Source organism: Podarcis vaucheri (assembly GCF_965113315.1).
Source record: "Podarcis vaucheri genome assembly, chromosome: 9".
In the NCBI taxonomy this organism is placed as follows: Eukaryota; Metazoa; Chordata; class Lepidosauria; order Squamata; family Lacertidae; genus Podarcis; species Podarcis vaucheri.
Genome location: NC_138767.1, coordinates 16,974,035 through 16,992,379, shown reverse-complemented (window position 1 = coordinate 16,992,379; position 18,345 = coordinate 16,974,035). Strand labels below are relative to the sequence as shown.

The following is an 18,345-nucleotide window of genomic DNA, read 5'->3' as shown; positions in this document are numbered from 1 at the left end:
CAGGGAGGCACTTTCAGACCAGCTTCCTTCCTTGCACGAAATCCTTGGAAGTGGCAAGACGTCGGCGACTCTTAAGTCCCGGGTCACATGACCCTTCCCAGTCCGCCAATGCAAGAGTCGCTGGCTCAGATTTCAGTTCCAGGGTCTTGATTCCAGCCATGTGCATGCAAAGCAGGAAGGAGAGCTCGAAAAGTTTTGGGGGAAACGCTTGAGGGCTGCTGGACGTTTTTGTTTTTTTGTTTTCTCCCGCGGAGCCGCAGCAGAAGGCAAAGTTGGAAGAAAGCTTTCCGTGTCTCGGGAGGGAGGCTTTGCCTTGTGAAATATACTCAGAGTCGCAAAGTGATTTCATGCTCTTTATTCAGCTCATAGTGGTGAGGAGGAATGAATGAATGTCCCCTCACAGTATCTGCTTTATATACATTATTTACACAATGGGTTGCACATGATTGGCTAATTCCGGAATTCTACTGTAAGCCAATCAGGTTGTGGATTCACTTCAATCTGGAGCAGGATTGGGTGGTTCCTGCCAACAAATCATACTGCTGCATTGTTCTAGGACCAATCAGACTGCTGCATTCTGAATCCTATTGTTCTAGGACTAATCAGACTGCTGCAATTTGGATCCTATTGTTCTCAGTACATAACACCCCTCCCCTCTAAGTTCCAGTCCTGCCCGGGAGGTCGCATTCATAGTCCTCAAGGTATGCCGGCGGCCTACGTGTGCGTTGCGGCCTGGGGTGTTCCCTGGTCCGGGCTCCAGGTTCTGGCTCGTGTTCCAAGGATGCTGGCTGTGATGGGGTTGTTTGGTCTGGTGCAAACGGCTCGCTCAGTCGTGGTTCTGGTTCTGGTGTCCTTTCGGCCTCACGGGTCCTCTCTGTATTTACTGATTCTGCCTCTCCTGCTGGCCCCTCCTGCTCTATGGGCCTCACTGCCCCGCTGTTCCCTTGGGACTCCTCTGACCTGTCCTCCTCCTGGGTTTCTCCCGGGAATCGTCGCCGTATCTGGTTGCAGTGGCGGCGCCAGCATTGCCCCCCATCCGTTAGCACCTCGTACGACACTGGGCCAGTGACCCTGGTGACCGTGGCGGGTACCCATGCTGGGCCTGCCCCAAAATTCTTTGCATACACTAGGTCCTGGGCTTCGAAGGTCCGGGGGTTCCTGCCTTCCCCCACCACTACCTCATCCTGAGCTCTATCGGGGTGAAGGCGGTCCAATCTGATTGCAAGGCGCCGACCCATTAGTAGTTCAGCGGGGCTCCGGCCAGTCGTTGAGCTGGGGGTGCTGTGCTGTGCTAGAAGGAATGTGGCAAGGCGGTACTCCCAGTCCCCTTGCGTCATGCGGCGAAGGGTGTCCTTGGTGGTCCGCACCATGCGTTCTGCTTGGCCATTGGTGGCAGGGTGGAATGGCGCCGAACGGATGTGGCGGATGGCGTTCTGTGCTGTGAAGGTTTGGAATTCTCCTGACGTAAATGCAGTCCCGTTGTCTGAGACGAGAGTGTCAGGGAGCCCGTGGGTTGCAAACAGCCTGCGTAGTACCCGGATGGCTGCGGACGTGGAAGTGGACGGTACCAGTGCGACTTCCAGCCATTTGGTGTAGGAGTCCACCACTATGAAGAATGTTTTCCCCTGAAAGGGGCCAGCGAAATCCACATGCAGGCGTGACCATGGTGCTCGGGCGGACTCCCAGGTCTGGACTGGGGCCCTTGGGGGATCTGGGCGGGATTCTTGGCAGGCCTGGCAGTGTTTGACCCAGGCCTCTATCTCTCCGTCGATCCCTGGCCACCACACATAACTCCTGGCAAGGGCCTTCATTCTTACTACCCCTGGATGTGTCTCGTGTAGGGCTGTGAGGACCCTTTTGCGGAGGGGCTGGGGAACAACGACTCTGCTTCCCCATAACAGGCACCCCTTGTGGGCCGACAGTTCATGTTTGCGGGTTGTGTAGCCGGCGAATTCTGGCCCGGGGCTGCTGCTGGGCCATCCCCTCCACACCCAGTCCAGGACCCGGGAGATGACCCTATCCTTCTTGGAATGGTGTGCAACTTCTTGTGCCTGAATGGGGCGGTCGGGAAGCAGCTCCAGGCTCATAACCTCTTGTGCAGGTGCTGGGTCGGGGCCTGTTTCCGGTAGTGGTAGCCTGCTGAGGGCGTCCGCATGGCCCATTGCCTTCCCAGGTCGGTGAATCAGTGCATACTGGTAGCTGGCAAGGAAAATTGACCACCTGAGGACGCGAGGAGACAGCACTTGGGGGGTCTGCTTTTCGGGGGCAAACAAGCCAAGCAACGGCTTGTGGTCAGTCACCACGGTGAAGGGCCGCCCGTACAAGAAATCATGGAATTTTTTTACTCCCTTCACGATTGCCAGACCCTCCTTGTCAATTTGCGAGTAGTTCCGCTCGGTTGCGTTGAGTGTCTGGGAAAAGTACGCCACCGGCACCTCTCTTCCATCCGGGAGTTGGTGCCCCAGGACAGCGCCAATGCCATAGGGTGAGGCGTCGCATGCTAGCACCACCGGCAGCCTCTCGTCGAAGTGTGCCAAGACAGAGTTTGAGACAAGCAAGTCCTTGACTGCCTGGAATGCGGCCTCCTGGCGCTGGCCCCACACCCAAGGGGCCCGCTTGTCTAGGAGTCTGTGTAGGGGCTCCGCTACCGCCGCCTTGTGGGGAAGGAAGGAATGGTAAAAGTTCAATAGTCCTAAGAAGGCCTGAAGTTCAGTCTTGCTCTTGGGCGCTGGGGCATCACAAATAGCCCGTACCTTGTCCCCAGTCGGGTGGACCCCTTCTGCGTCCACCATAAATCCCAGAAAGTCCACCTGAGGCACTCCTAGTAGACATTTTTCCCGCTTCACCTTGAGACCCGCCGTCTGGAAACGGTGTAGAACGGTGCGGAGGCGGTCCTCAAACTCCTCTGGTGTGGGCCCAGCAATCAACACATCATCGAAGAAGGGGGTGACACCAGGAATCCCTTTAAGGAGAGAGTCCATTAGATTCTGGAATATGCCTGGTGCCACGCTGACCCCGAATTGCAGCCGCTTTACCCTGAACGCTCCTCTGTGCGTCACAATCGTCTGTGCCTCTGCTGTGGCCTCATCTACTGGCAGCTGTTGATATGCTTGGGCCAAGTCCAGCTTGCCAAAAATTTTCGACCCAGCCAGGGTGGCAAGGACATGGCTGACCACTGGCACTGGGTATGCGTGGGCCGTGAGGGCCTTGTTTATGGTACATTTGTAGTCTGCGCAGATGCGGACCGAACCATTAGGCTTGACGGGTGTAACGATTGGAGTTTCCCAGGGGGCATTAGGCACCGGCTCCAGCACTCCTTGCTCCATGAGTCGGTCCAATTCCTCGTCTATACGGGGTTTCAAGGCGAACGGGACCCGGCGGGCCTTGAGCCTGACCGGTCGTACTGCGGGGTCAAGCTGTAGCGCAATGGGGGGCCCCGTATACTGTCCCAATTTCCCATCGAAAACGCCTGGAAATTCCTTGCATATGGCGTCCACGTCCACTTGTAAGCTAGTGTGGTTCACCCCGGTGACAGCTAGCCCCAGTGGTCCAAACCATGCCAATCCCAGTAAGCTAATGTAGGGGCCCTTGACCACAAGCAAGTCCAGTTGCCGCGTCCGCCCTCGGTATTGCACCCTGAAGGTCCCCACCCCCATTGTGGGGACCTTACGTTTCTGGAAGTCCCGTAGGGTGAATGGGGCCGGCCTGAGTTTGGGACCCCCAGTAGGACACAGTTCCCTTAAGGTCTTTGCCGAGATTATGGATAGAGTTGAACCCGTGTCAAGCTCCATGCGGCATGGGGCCCCCTCTATCTGTACCTCTACATAAATTTTCTCTACGTTGGGGTGGGGCAACTGGTATACCTGGCAGTCCGTGAGCTCCGTCGAGTTGCCTTGGTGCGTTGGGCCCCGGGACCTGGGGCTCTTGGGTTGGTCATCTGATGCCTGGTGTCGGGTGGGCCGAGCCCGACACACCCGGGCGATGTGTCCCGATTTTCTGCACTGCCTGCACTCTGCGTTGCGGAAACGGCAGGTCCTCCTCTCGTGACTCTCCCCGCAGCTTGCGCAGTTTCCTCCTTCTCGTCGAGGCAGCTGTGGTCTGTGCGCTGCTTGAGTGCGCTGCTGTACTCGGTGCACCTCCTCCCTGTCGGATCCTGAGTCGTCAGTGAGGTCTTCGTGGTGGACCCTTGGTTGGGATGGCAGGCTCGGCCGTGCCTCTTGCGTCGACCTCTCGGCAGCTTCCGTTGCCAGGGCCTCCTCCAGAGCGACCTGGAACGTTAGGTCCTTCTTAGCGTAGAGGCGTCGTTGCAGCTTCTCATCCTTCAGGCCACCGACGAGGCGGTCACGAAGCATGTTCTCCAGCTCTGAGAAGTTGCAGAACCGGGCGGCTTGGCGGAGAGAGGTCACAAACCCAGTTATGGTTTCCCCAGGGGCTTGTCGCTTTGCGTAGAAGGCATTTCGACGAGCCACCACTGAGGGCTGCGGCGAAAAGTGCCCCTTCAGCTGTTCCATTATTGTTTTGTATGGAACAGTAGCAACATCTTCAGGCGCAAGGAGAGCCCGGGCGATTTCAAACGTCTCCTCTCCGCAGACGCTGAAGAATATCGCCCTCTTCTTGGCGTCTTCTTCGTCGGTGACCCCTTTGGCTTCTAGGAGGAAGGTGAAACGGGAGGCGTATGCTTCCCAGTCTCCAGATGCTGGGTTGAATGGCGAGAAGCTGCTGTTGGCTGCCATTCTGAGTTCCTTGTTTCCCGGAGCTGAAGCCTGGATACACGGTGCGAGGCAGCGGTGCGGCAGGTGGCGGTGCTGCGGTGCTGTGTGTGGCAGTCAGCTCAGCGGGATCCCACCTTCGTCGCCAGTGAAATATACTCAGAGTCGCAAAGTGATTTCATGCTCTTTATTCAGCTCATAGTGGTGAGGAGGAATGAATGAATGTCCCCTCACAGTATCTGCTTTATATACATTATTTACACAATGGGTTGCACATGATTGGCTAATTCCGGAATTCTACTGTAAGCCAATCAGGTTGTGGATTCACTTCAATCTGGAGCAGGATTGGGTGGTTCCTGCCAACAAATCATACTGCTGCATTGTTCTAGGACCAATCAGACTGCTGCATTCTGAATCCTATTGTTCTAGGACTAATCAGACTGCTGCAATTTGGATCCTATTGTTCTCAGTACATAACACCTTGAGTCTCCAGCAGTCAGCTTAATGCCTTCATCCTATCTTCATTACTTCTTCCAGACACTCCGGAGAGAATGGGGGCAGGCGCATTAGCCATCTGTGTGAGTACGAGGCGGCGGGCTGCGCGGGGAAAGCGAGGGAGGCTCTCTTCTCTCTTGCAAATGGGTGCGCAATTGCGCGCAAATGGGTGCCTGCGCGCGCGCGCTCTCTCTACGCCCACCCACGACGTGGGGGGGGGGAAATATTGAGCGCAGTCTAACATTTTGGATGGTGCAATAAAGTGATTTAGTCAGTCGGTGTGTCTAGATCTGTTGTGTTACAAAGTGGGAGACTTCCAGGGGTTTTTGTGTGTGTGTAATTTTGAGGGTATTTTTAATGGGTGCATAGAGAAGAGATGAAAAACCAAGCATTGTTTTAGACATGTATAAAAAGCATTTTGTTCTTCCAGTGTTAAGCTTATGTTCAGTTCATTCCGTTTCTGCTCATATTTCTCAGCCTCAAAGTCAGCCCTTCTCTGCCTCTCTTAATATATAATATACGTGCTTCGAAAATAATTGTGCAGCAATTCCACCTCGCTTGCCTCCTTTGTTTTGATGAAGAGGCTTTGGGGGGGGGGTTGTTGTTGTTGTTTAGATTCCGGGGGTTTGATCAGCAGCACAATTAAACATAGACTCAAAAGTAAATGTCACTGAATTCATTGGGCCTCAGTCCCGTCCCCCCACCCAATGTATAGAACTGCAATTCCAGTAGTATTTTTTAAAATCTATTTTTGCACCACAACTCCTGTTTTGTTTATAACTGTTTCCCAAAATTGTTTCAGTAGCTTGTAGCTAGGCACTTTGCAGTTCTTGGTTTATTTTTCAATTAAAGTCATTGTATAAGTGCCAGGTTTGCAACTAAAATAAACAAACAAACCCATTTTATTTCTAGAGTAGGGCTTTCTGTTGTGTTATGCCTTCTCTGTTAGTGATCTTGCCTGCAGTCTTCCCTCTAAAAAAGGTTTTGCTCCTAAGCAAGTACGTGCATGTTTGCCGCCAATATGGGTAAGTTTGAAGCTGTGTTTAAAAATTGGAGCCGCTCAGATAAATGTGCAGATTTAAAGGATTTTTTTAAACAATGAAGAAACAAGTGAGATTCAACTTGCTCCTGCAGCACTGTGAGGCAGGATTGATAATGTGTACAGTATTTTATTCTTTTTAACTAACATTCCAAGATGGATGCTTCAGAGGGAAGGATTTGCTGTTCCATGCATATATTTTGCCTGTTTTGTAGGCACTAGAGATTTAGTGGATATAGCAGATGGGTAGGCAAAAGATCATGCACTCCCCTCTCTGCTTTTTTCTGAATGCACATAAATAAATAACATTACAAGAATTAGTACGTACTGTCTGCTCTTTCCATCTCTTGAGTCTTGCATTTTCCCCTTTTGAACCTTCCCCATTTTTCATGTTCAAAAGGACAGGTTAGCAGTGTAGTTCTCTGTAAGTCTGTGCAGAAGGCAGCCGCTTTTGAGTTCAGTGGGGCTTACTCCCAAGGTAAATGTGTACAGTCATACCTCTTGTTACGTTTGCTTCAGGTTAAATCTTTTCAGGTTGCGTCCCGCAGCGACCCGGAAGTACCAGAAAGGGTTGCTTCCGGGTTTCGCCACTCACGCATGCGCAGACGCTCAAAATGATGTCACACGCATGCGCAGAAGCGGCGAATCGTGACCTGCGCGGATGCAGGTTGCGTTCTGCTCATTTTGCGAACAGGGCTCTGGAACAGATTCCGTTCGCAACCAGAGGTACCACTGTAATAGGATGGCCACCTTCATTCTTAAAACAAATTTTATTAGGAGTGGGAATCTTGGCTGGCTTAAATAGCCCCCCCCCCTCCGAATCATTTCATGAGTAGAAAGCTGGTAAAGTTATGTTTATATAGTGGCTTAGAGCAGGACCACGCAGCTCAGCAAGCAGAACCCCTTTCCTCAGCAAGCCCTTTAAGAAGGAATGCAGTAAAAGTGGCAGAACCTTATGCTAGGATGAATACGATTACCAGGTGGCCTCATAGCACGGCTCCAAGAGCTACAAGAGGCCATTCACCAGGCATAATGTTCGCTGGAACATTTGCGCTATGCAGCCTGGTTTTAAAATGAATGCCATATAGCGCTTCCCTGAGTTACCACTGGGACATCCTTGGGAGATGTGTGAATGGAGGTTCTATCACAACAGGTAGTGATGGAGGAAGCTGTTTTTGATACATGCCAGCCAGCAGTGTTAAAAATAATGCACACTGCTATTTTTCTGTTAAACATCCACATTTTAGCTTTGACTCTCAGAATCCTTGGAAGGGACCCCAAGGGTCATCTAGCCCAACCCCCTTGTGATGCAGGAATATCGACTGAAGCATCCATGACAGGTGGCCATCCAGCCTCTGCTTAAAAACCTCCAAGGAAGGAGAGTCTGCCAGCTCTTGTTGGAGTCTGTTCCACCGTCGAACAGCTTTGACCCTTCGAAAGTTCTTCTGAATGTTTAGTCTCAATCTCCTTTCATATATATATATATATATATATATATATATATATATATGATTTGATATCCCACTTTATCACTACCCGAAGGAGTCTCAAAGCGGCTAACATTCTCCTTTCCCTTCCTCCCCCACAACAAACACTCTGTGAGATGAGTGGGGCTGAGAGACTTCAGAGAAGTGTGACTGGCCCAAGGTCACCCAGCAGCTGCATGTGGAGGAGCGGGGAAGCGAACCCGGTTCACCAGATTACGCGTCTTAACCACTACACCACACTGGCTCTCAATCAATCTCCTTTCTTGTAGCTTGCAGCCATTAGTTCGAGTCCTACAAATAGATAAAATTTTATAGACTAATTCTGGACTGCACCAGCGAGGCTGTTGGGAAAAATCCAGCTTGTAAACAGCGCTGCTGCTCTTCCGCTGTGGCAGAAATCCATTTCTCAGTGTCTGGTTACCGTGCCAGGCCATTTGGCTATTTACCTCTATGTTTACCCTGATGTTTCAGAGAAGAACGGCTTCCATTCATAGAGCGTGTCTCTCATTTCCGCTCCACCCACAGTTGCTCTGGCAATGCAGCTTGGAGACTTCCAAGTTATCCACTCTGTTGCTCGGCTACGTATTCCATGCTCCTCCTCCTCTGACTTTCTTTTTCCTTTTCAGTCTCTCCCTGTGTGTGCATGTTTCCGTCCCAGATCTTTTCGGAAGAATTCCTCTCCGCCGGGTTTTGTTTGTTTTTGTTGAGAATTTAAAACCCGAAAGGCCTGGCTTGAATGCTTAGCTTTCCTTTCGTAGAGCCACCATGCAGCCCCCTATAGTCACGATGACCGACTGCTCCCTCTTTCTGTGCTCTTTCAAGCAAAGCAAATCCGCTGTCAGGCTGAAAGAAGACATGAAGAAGATTGCGGCAGCCCCACTGAGTGGCCAGAGGGGAGCTGCCTGCCAGAAGGTGTTTGGCATAACCCTGCAGGAACTTCAGCAGCAGGGACTGTGCAAGAACGGAGTCCCGGCCGTCGTGTGGGAGATTGTCGAATACCTGACTTGGCATGGTAAGCGGCTAGAAGAACCTTCCTTGTTGAAAAAGGGGGAAAGAAAGGTTTATCTTTAAGGTGCAGGTAGTGAACATGTGAGGGACGCGGGTGGCACTGTGGGTTAAACCACTGAGCCTTGCCATCAGAAGGTCGGCGGTTCGAATCCCGCAATGGGGTGAGCTCCTGTTGCTCGGTCCCTGCTCCTGCCAACCTAGCAGTTCGAAAGCACATCAAAGTGCAAGTAGCTAAATTGGTACCGCTCCGGCGGGAAGGTAAACGGCATTTCCGTGTGCTGCTCTGGTTCGCCAGAAGCGGCTTAGTCATGCTGGCCACATGACCTGGAAGCTGTACCCCAGCTTCCTCGGCCAATAAAGCGAGATGAGCGCCACAACCCCAGAGTCGGCCACGACTGGACCTAATGGTCAGGGGTCCCTTTACCTTATTAGTGAATATGTGGCCCACCAGATGTTGCAGAGCTTACATATCTCTATGCGGCCTAGGACCCACATACCTATGGGACTGCCTCTCTTGGTATGCCCCGCGGAGGACCTTAAGGTCCACAGATGACAACATTTTGGAGGTCCCAAGCCACAAGGTGGTTAGGTTGGTCTCAACTAGGGCCAGGGCCTTTTCAGTACTGGCCCCGACTTGGTGGAACGCTCTGTCACAAGAGACTAGGGCCCTGCGGGACTTGACATCTTTCCACAGGGAATGCAAGATAGAGCTGTTCCGCCTGGCCTTTGGTTTGGACTCAGTCTGACCCTTATGTTGCCCTCCCCTTATGGTTTTGACTTTTAAAATGAGGCTGCATTTTAACCTGTATTTTAAATTGGTTTTTTTCTTTTTCTTTTTTCTTATTATGTTTTTACTGAAATTTTATTAGTGTTAGCCGCTCTGAGCCCGGCTCTGGCCGGGGAGGGCAGGGTAGAAATAAAAATTATTGTTGTTATCATCATCATCATCATCATCATCATCATGATCCCTGACCATAGGCCATGTTGACTGGGACTGGTGGGGGCTTATTATAATTATTATTAATTTATATACCATCCTTCATTAAAAGATCTGAGGGCAGTTCACAAGATTACGTTTCCGAGCACAATTCTAAGTGCTGGTGTTGACCTTTAAAGCCCTAAACGGCCTTGGCCCAGTATACCTGAAGGAGCGTCTCCACCCCCATCGTTCTGCCCGGACGCTGAGATCCAGCACCGAGGGCCTTCTGGCGGTTCCCTCATTGCGAGAAGCAAAGCTACAGGGAACCAGGCAGAGGGCCTTCTCAGTAGTGGCGCCCGCCCTGTGGAACGCCCTCCCATCAGATGTCAAAATGATAAACAACTACCTGACATTCAGAAGACATCTTAAGGCAGCCCTGTTCAGGGAAGTTTTTAATGTGTGATATTTTAGTGTATTTTTGGTTTCTATGGAAGCCGCCCAGAGTGGCTGGGGAAACCCAGCCAGATGGGCGGGGTACAAATAATAAATTATTATTATTATTATTATTATTATTATTATTATTATTATTAACTTACTTTGGGCATTTGGACCCAACTCTCCAGCCAAAAGGGCCCCCAGAGCAGCTTACATACAATAAATCAGGACAAGAGCTCGTCTTCCTGTCTCTTCTGCTGTTGGGATTTCTGCTTCCAGGTGGCACTTGGACTTCCACAAATTCTGGAGAGTTGCAGGTTCCTCGCTGTTGCTTTAAGGGGCTATCTGTACTCTCAATGTGTAAATGTATTTTATCTCTGTAACTTCTATTGGCTCTCTCCTCTCCTACTTCCGGAGAATGCTGGGAATTGTAGTTTGGTGATTCTGGGAATTATCTACTAGAGACCCCAGACACCCTCCTAGGACCGCGTTTCCCCATAAAAGAAAACTCCTAAACTAAGTTCAGGGCTCTCCCAGGGACACTGTTTCTCTGTTTGCATAAGATTTGGCCGCCATCACCACACACTTTCTTGAACAATTATCTTGTCGCTGCAAAAAGTCAAATAAAAAAAGTGGTGGGAAATTGCCCCCAGGAAGTGTGGAATAACAGCCACTATCTGGTATTGTTGTTAAACTTTCTGAGAACATTTCAAGAGGAATGCTCAATTGACGGGACATTGTATAACCTCTGTGCATGTTTTGCGTGAATGTATTGGCACGAATCCGTTCCGGAAGTCCGTTCGACTTCCAAAATGTTCCACTTCCAAAGCCCGGCTTCTGATTGGCTGCAGGAAGGTCCTGCAGCCAATCGGAAGCTCCGTCGGACGTTTAGCTTCCAAAAGAATGTTCGAAAACTAGAACACTCAATTTCGGTTTTTGATCGTTCGGGAGCCGAAATGTTTGACTCCCAAAGCATTCATTCAGGAGCCAAGGTACGACTGTAATAGCTGACCTGAAAGCTCAAGTCTGTGGTGTAGATGCATGTGTATATTTTATTTCATTTTACTTGGAACAGGTCCATTCTGACTTTCTTCCATCCTGGTACTCAGGATAGTCTGGACAGACACGGTCAACTCCCAGACCTGGTTATCCTCTGCAAGGGGGGCCACTTCACGTGCCTTCAGACCAAGCCAGGGTCTTGATCTCTGCGGTGATTTTCAAAGCCCCCCTGATTGTCGTGGTCTAATGCAGACTTCCTCAAGCCATGTGGTGTCGTGGTTAGATCTAAGGGTTCCAGTGTGCTGTAACGTTGTTAGAGTGTTGGACCAGGACCTGGGAGAGCAGGGTTCGAATCCCCACTCAGCAATGAAGCTCACTGGCTGACGTTGGGCTAGTCACCATCTCTTAGCCTAGCCTACCTCACAGGGCTGTTGTAAAGATGAAATGAAGATGAAATACCACTTTAAGCTTCTTGGAAGGAAAAGGGGGAATAATAATAATAATAGTGAAAGAAAATTAAAATGGAAGAAAGTGGGGATCTAAGAGCACGAACATACTAAGTAGGTTCAGGTTTAAATTTCACATAGTTATAAAATAAATCTAATCTTAAATGCTCTGTAATGCTTATATTTGTGTGCATGCAAGTTAAAGAACTAAGCAAGTTGTCTTAAGTTTGATGGTGTGTGAATACTTCTCAACTTTCTGATTTAAAGGGATCTTGCTTTTCTGCAGTGTGCCCTGTTTTCCAGCAGATGTCAGAGTAGGATTGCTAGGCTTTAGTGGAGGCCGGTTTCTGCTAAGGACCTTTTGAGGCACTCCATGTGAACTCCTGTGGGCTAAATGAGGGCCACCTCAGACCTTTCCGCCTTGGGAAGGAAGGTCTGAAGCAGGGTTCTTGCGCAGGCGAACCCACTTAGGCAGGGGTCAGAAAACTCTTTCAGCAGGGGGCAGATCCACTATCCCTCAGACCTTGTGGGGGGCCGGACTATATTTTGAAAGGGGGGGAGAACAAATTCCTATGCCTCATAAATAACCCAGAGATGAAATTTTAATAAAAGCACACATTCTACTCATGTAAAAACATGCTGATTCCCAGACCATTGGTGAGCTGGATTTAGAAGGCGATTGGGTCGGATCCGGCCCCCGGGCCTTAGTTTGCCTACCCATGCACTTAGGCAACAACATTCACAACATATATTTAAAGCAGGCATAGGCAACCTTTGGCTCTCCGAATGTTTTGGATTACAATTCCCATCATCCCTGACCACTGGTCCTGTTAGCTAGCGAACATGGGAGTTGTAGGCCAAAACATCTGGAAGGCTGAAGGTTGCCTATGCCTGATTTAAAGCATGGGGATCTCACTTCAAACCGTCATGGCTTCCTCCCCGAAATAATTCTGGGAGCCGTCGTTTGTTAAGGGGGCTGAGAGCTCTTAGAGGACCCATATTCTCCTCGCATGAGCTGGTTTAACAATCAATCCTTCACATGGAACTCCAGGAATTGTAGCTCTGCAAGTTTGTGCTGGGGAAAACTGCACCAGTTGAATGTCAACTGGCGGGTGTCAGGCAGGCCGGGGGTGCAAGCAGAAAAACATGGCGGCGTGTGCACTCCCATCTTGCAGTGACCAGCCAGTTGGAAGTGGCCCCCAGTTCTTACTAGCCCTCCTCAGTAGCACTTAATATTATTTCAGTGTGTGGGTTGTGGCGGTCTGAAAGTGGGGAATGTTCCCCCATGTGGAAGCAACACCGTTCAGTCATGCCAGCACCATACACCGAGAGCACATTTAAACCACATTGCTCTTCCTCAAATAACTCTGGGAACTGTAGTTTATTAAGGATGCTGGGACTCGTAGCTCGTGTCAGGGGTAAACAACAACCAAAGGGTTTTTTTGTTTGTTTATTTATTAGATTTATATGCTGCCCTTCGTCATAAGATTTCAGGATGGCTCACAGAATAAAATACAGGATGAAAACAAGCAAATAAGTAAAACAAAACAGCAAAACAATAAGCCCCCCTTCCCACAGACACATTTAAAAGGCTGTAGAATATTAAACAGCCAAAGGCCTGGTTGAAGAGGAATGTTTTTCCATGGCACCTAGAGAGAGAGTGAGAGAGAGCTTTTTTCCGGGCGCATGCAGGGGTATGCATACCCCTAAACATTTTGTGACTCTTTGTACTTTTGTCCATTTACTGTATTTATTTTTCCCAATTTGAACTATAAAACTGAGTCAAAATGAGAGTACCCCTAAACATTTTTTTAGGGGGGAAAGCACTATATATATATATATATGTCAGAGCTGCCACCCAGTCCCAGCTCACATAGGACCAAGTCCGCCAGCGTTCACTTTATAAGAGTCTTTATTAAGTTACAGGTTTCATTTCCGAACTGCAGCGTGCAGCTCTACACCTTCTGCCCTAGGTCGGCGAAGACCCGTCTGAGTCCCCGCCTCTTGCACACCAGCTTAATACCCTAGCCTTGCTCCACCTCCTTCGCCTCTCCCTACGTCTCTGGGTCCTTCTGCCCCCCTGGGCCTCCTCCCTTCTACTCTCCTCTGACGCTGACCCCCCTGATCCTTCTGCCTCCTTGCGGCGGGCTTTAGGACCTGGCTCACTCTCCGGGCTGCTTACTGCTCCAGCTTCCGCTGCATTTGAACTTGGCGCGCGCGCCCAACTCTCTACTTTCCTCTTAACCGTTGCCTCGCTCTCTGAGGAGGGCGTGACCACCCCTGACTCGTGCCCTCCCTCCTGCTGACAGCCTCCGGAACCCGATGCCTGGCTACCTTCCTCCCTGCTGCTCTCAGTCTTGAGCGTGGGTCCCGACTTCCAGCTGCTACTCTCTGAATCTCCTCTGTTCCCTTCCTCCTGGGGTGTCCCCCCGGATCCCCCCCTTGCTCTGCTCACTGGGGCTCCCTTTTGGGAGTCCTCTGACTCACTGCTTAGGCTTGGAGATCTCGGGTCGTCATCATCACTCATTTTCCCTTCGGATTCCTCCCCCTCGCTCTCTGCTTCCTCCCTTCTCTGCGTCTCTGCTCCTGAACCCCTGACATCCATCCCCCCCTCGAAGCCCCCCCTTCCCCCCTCCCCGCTTTCAGGTGTGGGTGCTGGGTGCTCCATCATCACGGGAGGGAATGCCGGATACAGTTCGCTCCCCGTGGTTGGCCGCCAACTGAAGACCTCCGAGTCTTCCTCCTCGCGGTCGCCGACGTTGACCTGTTCCTCTTCCATCTCTGTACCGCCGTGCTCGAACCCAAGGTCCTCCCCGAACACGTCCATGTCAGTCTCCGCGTCGGTCGCTCGACCTGGCATCTCCAGCCACTTCCGGCGCCATTGCTCCTCCGGTCGATCGTCCCACCAATACGAGGTGTCTGACGCCGAACCCGCCGGCGATCCTTCTGGGGAACGGGTGCTCAGTGCGGGTTCCCCGTCCGAGTCGAATCCATGGAACGTGCTGGAAGAAAGTGTGGGCGTGAACAGCCAGTCGTCGAAGAAGCTCGCTGGCATGGGTCTGTGTGGGAAAAGGGCATGAAACTCGTCCTTGAGCAGGGGTTCCTCCAAAGCGTAGTCTGGCACCCAGCTATTGGCGCTGGCCCGGGTGCCCTCTCTGGCTAGGAGGTATTCGACTCCCTCTTCCCCCCATCTGGAGTCCAAAATCTCCGTGACCTCGTTGATGGGGTCTTGCTGCGTCACCCCTCGCGTCTCCGTCCGCTCCCGGAACGGACTCGGTGCCGTCCCTGGCTCCTGGAATCTGTGAGGTGCCTTGTAGGGAGTGAGCACCGACCTGTGGAACACCGGATGCATTCTGGAACCCTCCGGCAGCGCCAGTCGGAAGGCTACCGGGTTGATCTGTGCTTCGACTTGGTACGGACCAATTTGCTTGTGCCCCAACTTCTTCTTGGCTAGTGACCTGGTCGGCACTGCGTGGGCTGCCAACCAGACCCAGTCTCCCACTTGGATCTCTTCGCCAACCCGCCTGTGCTTGTCAGCTTGCACCTTGTAGGCGTGCTTAGCTAGCTCCAGCTGCCGTCTGAGTTGATCGTGTACCGCCTGCAACTCTGACGCGAACGCGTCCGCCGTCTGTGGTTCTCCGTCCCCCACTCTCTCCCGTCCCGGGAAGGTTCTGGGATTCCTCCCATTGTTGGCGAAGAACGGCGTCACCCCTGTGGACACGTGCTTCGTGTTGTTGTAAGCGAACTCAGCGAGCGGCAGGTAATCCACCCAGGTCGCAGGTTGTTGATTGGCATAGCATCTCAGGTACTGCTGCATGATGACATTGACCCTCTCTGCTTGCCCGTTGGTCTGCGGGTGTCTTGCTGATGCCAGATCGACCTTGACATTTAGAAAACTCATCAGCTTCTGCCAGAAATTCGAGACGAACTGGCGCCCGCGGTCGGACAGGATAGACCGCGGCAGACCATGCACTTTGAACACGTGATCTATGAACAGTTTGGCGGTTTGTTCCGCCGTGGCCACCTTCGCACACGGAATGAAATGTGCCATCTTGGTGAACAAGTCCACCACCACCAGTACAGCTGTCTTGCCTCTCGAGCTGGGTAGATCCGTAACAAAGTCCAGGGCCACTCTCTCCCACGGTTCAAACGGCGTTTGCAGCGGTTCCAGCAGTCCCGCCGGTGGTTTGTGCACCGGTTTGGCCCTCTGGCAGGTGTCGCACCTCGCAACGTAGTCCGCGACTTCCCCTCTCAGTCTGGGCCACCAAAAGTCCCTTGCGACTAATTCCACCGTTTTTTCCGTGCCAAAGTGCCCGGCCGTGGGTGCGTCGTGCAGCTGCTGCAGTACCCTGGCGCGAAGTTCGTCTCCCGGCACGTAGATGGCCCCTTTACGTAAGAGCAAGCCGTCTCGTATCTGGAACTCGTCGCCCTTCGCCGTGCCCTTGTGCACCTCTGCCATCTTCGCCTGCGCGAAGGAGTCGTCCTGCAACGCCCGCCGCACCGCATCCAGGTCTACTGTGGCTGAAGCGCACGCCCACGCTGTTGGCGCGAAGATGTGCATGGCTGCCGCTGGCGTCGCCTCTTCGAGGTATTGCGGTTTGCGGGACAGTGCATCCGCCATGACGTTGGTGTCGCCTGGGACGTACTCTATTCGGAAATTGAAGTCAGCAAAGAACTCCGCCCAACGTATCTGCCTCTGGTTCAGGAACTGAGCCGTGCGCCAGTGCTCCAGATTCTTGTGATCCGTGCAGACCTGCACCGTGTGCTTGGCGCCGATCAGGAAGTGCCTCCACGCCTTGAAAGCTGCATGAATGGCCAGCAACTCCCTGTCCCAGATGGTGTAGTTCTGCTCCGACTTGCTGAGCTTTCTGGAGTAGAACGCTCCCGGCCTCCAGACCCCCTGTGGGTCCCTTTGCAGCAGGACAGCTCCCACTGCTCTATCGGACGCGTCTGTCTCTACCCGCATCGGTCTGCTGGGGTCGATATGCAGCAGTTGCTCTTCCGACGCGAAGAGACGCTTGAGTGCCTGAAAGGACTGCTCCGCCTGCTCCGTCCAGATGAATTTCTTTTTCTTGGAGCTTAGCGTGTCCGTAATGGCCGCCGTCTGCATCGCGAACCCCTTGATAAACTTGCGATAGAAGTTGGCGAAGCCGACAAACCGCTGGACCTCCTTCCGATTGCGCGGGCTCTTCCAATCCAACACCGCACGAACCTTGGCGCTGTCCATGGCTAGCCCCTTGTCCGACAACTTGTAACCCAAGAAATCCACCTCCGTCGTGTCGAACTGGCACTTCTCCAGTTTGGCGTACAGTCTGTGCTGCTGCAGCCTCTTCAGCACCTCCCGAACATCTTGGTCATGGGCTTGCTGCGAGTCGGAGAATATCAGGATGTCATCCAGAAAGCAGACGCACTTCTTGTAAAGGAGTCCCGCCAACACATGATGCATGAAAGCTTGGAAACAGTGAGAACCGTTTTGCAATCCAAACGGCATCACTCTGTATTCGTAGGTGCCCAGAGGCGTGAACATGGCCGTCTTCCACTCATCGCCCTCCCTCATGCGGATGAGATTGTACGCACCTCGCAGGTCCAACTTGGTGAACACGCGTCCCTTGCGCACCGTCGCTAGTAGGTCGTCAATCCTGGGCATGGGGAAATCAGAAGGCTTGGTCATCTTGTTCAAGAGGCGAAAATCCACCACCAGTCTTTTTTGGGGCGTGTCCTTCTTCTTCACGAAGAAAACAGGACTGCCCCCTACTGCCCTGGACTCCCGGATGAAACCGCGCTGCAAATTGTGATCTATGAACTGTTTGAGTTCCTGTAATTCGTCCTCAGACATGGAATACAGCTTCCCTTTCGGCAGCGTCGCCCCTGGTAGGAGGTCAATCTTGCAGTCATATTGCCTGTGCGGTGGTAGCTTGTCAGCCTTTTTCTCGCAGAAGACCTCCAGAAAGTCTGCGTATTTGTGGGGGACTGCTTGCAACGTTCCCAACTGCAGTTGTGATTCCTCCTCCTCTCCCTCCTGTCTGGGCAGGATGCAGTGTTCTGCGCAATAAGAGGAGCCGAAGATCAGCTGTCTCTGGTACCAAGCCAGTGTCGGACTGTGCCTGTCCAGCCAACTCATGCCCAACACAATGGGCGTGTCCGACAGTTGGGTGACATTAAAACTGATGACTTCCCTGTGGTTGCCAAGGCGCATCACCATCGGTGGCGTTTGCTTCACCACCTGCCCCCCTAGCAACTCTCTGCCATCCACTGTGACGACTTGCAGGGGCAGAGTGGCAGGCAGTAGCTGTATAGCGTGCTGCTCCACAAAATCCTGCGCTATAAAGTCTGCGTTGCTTCCAGAATCCACAGAAAGCGGCACTTCGATAGTGACGCCATCGGGTAGCTGGAGAGATGCTGTGAGCTGCACTACTGGTTTGGGTGGGAGGGGGTCCGTGGGTTGCAAGATCACTGGGGACTGCTTCACTGATGCGTCTGGCTGGGCCCCAGTGCCTCTGTCTCCAGCCAGACATCGTCGTTTCCCTGCTGTGGTTCTCCTTGCTGCGTTGCTGCAGTCACCATTGCTGAGGCTGCAGTGTGCTTGTGGAGCCTCCGGGGACACTCTTTCGCCAAATGGCCTGGATCCTCGCAGATGTAACACTTCCTGTTCCCTCTAGGAGGCTTCGCTTTCACTGCTGTCGGTGCTTGGGCTCTGGCTGCTGACTGAGCCCTTGCACCTCCAACCTCCATCGGTTCCCCTCCCCCTCCAGGCGGAGGTGTGGATTGCGCACGCGATGCTTCTCTTGGAACGAAAGAGAAACTTCTC

The 18,345-nt window shown here is 52.2% G+C and overlaps 1 protein-coding gene across 2 annotated transcripts in view; it reads left to right on the top strand.

Annotated features, from left to right (window-relative positions):
• The first annotated feature begins 5,213 nt into the window (after window positions 1-5,213).
• Window positions 5,214-18,345, top strand: part of FAM13A (family with sequence similarity 13 member A) — a 158,204-nt gene continuing 145,072 nt past the window's right edge. The window contains exons 1-2 of one of the 2 annotated variants that reach the window (XM_082236349.1): window positions 5,214-5,287; window positions 8,553-8,742. In XM_082236349.1, the coding sequence (XP_082092475.1) occupies window positions 5,261-5,287; window positions 8,553-8,742 (217 nt within the window). In that variant the 5' untranslated portion in view covers window positions 5,214-5,260. Of the gene's footprint in view, window positions 5,288-8,378; window positions 8,743-18,345 lie in introns of those variants that run through there. The other variant, XM_082236348.1, reaches the window with a different exon arrangement.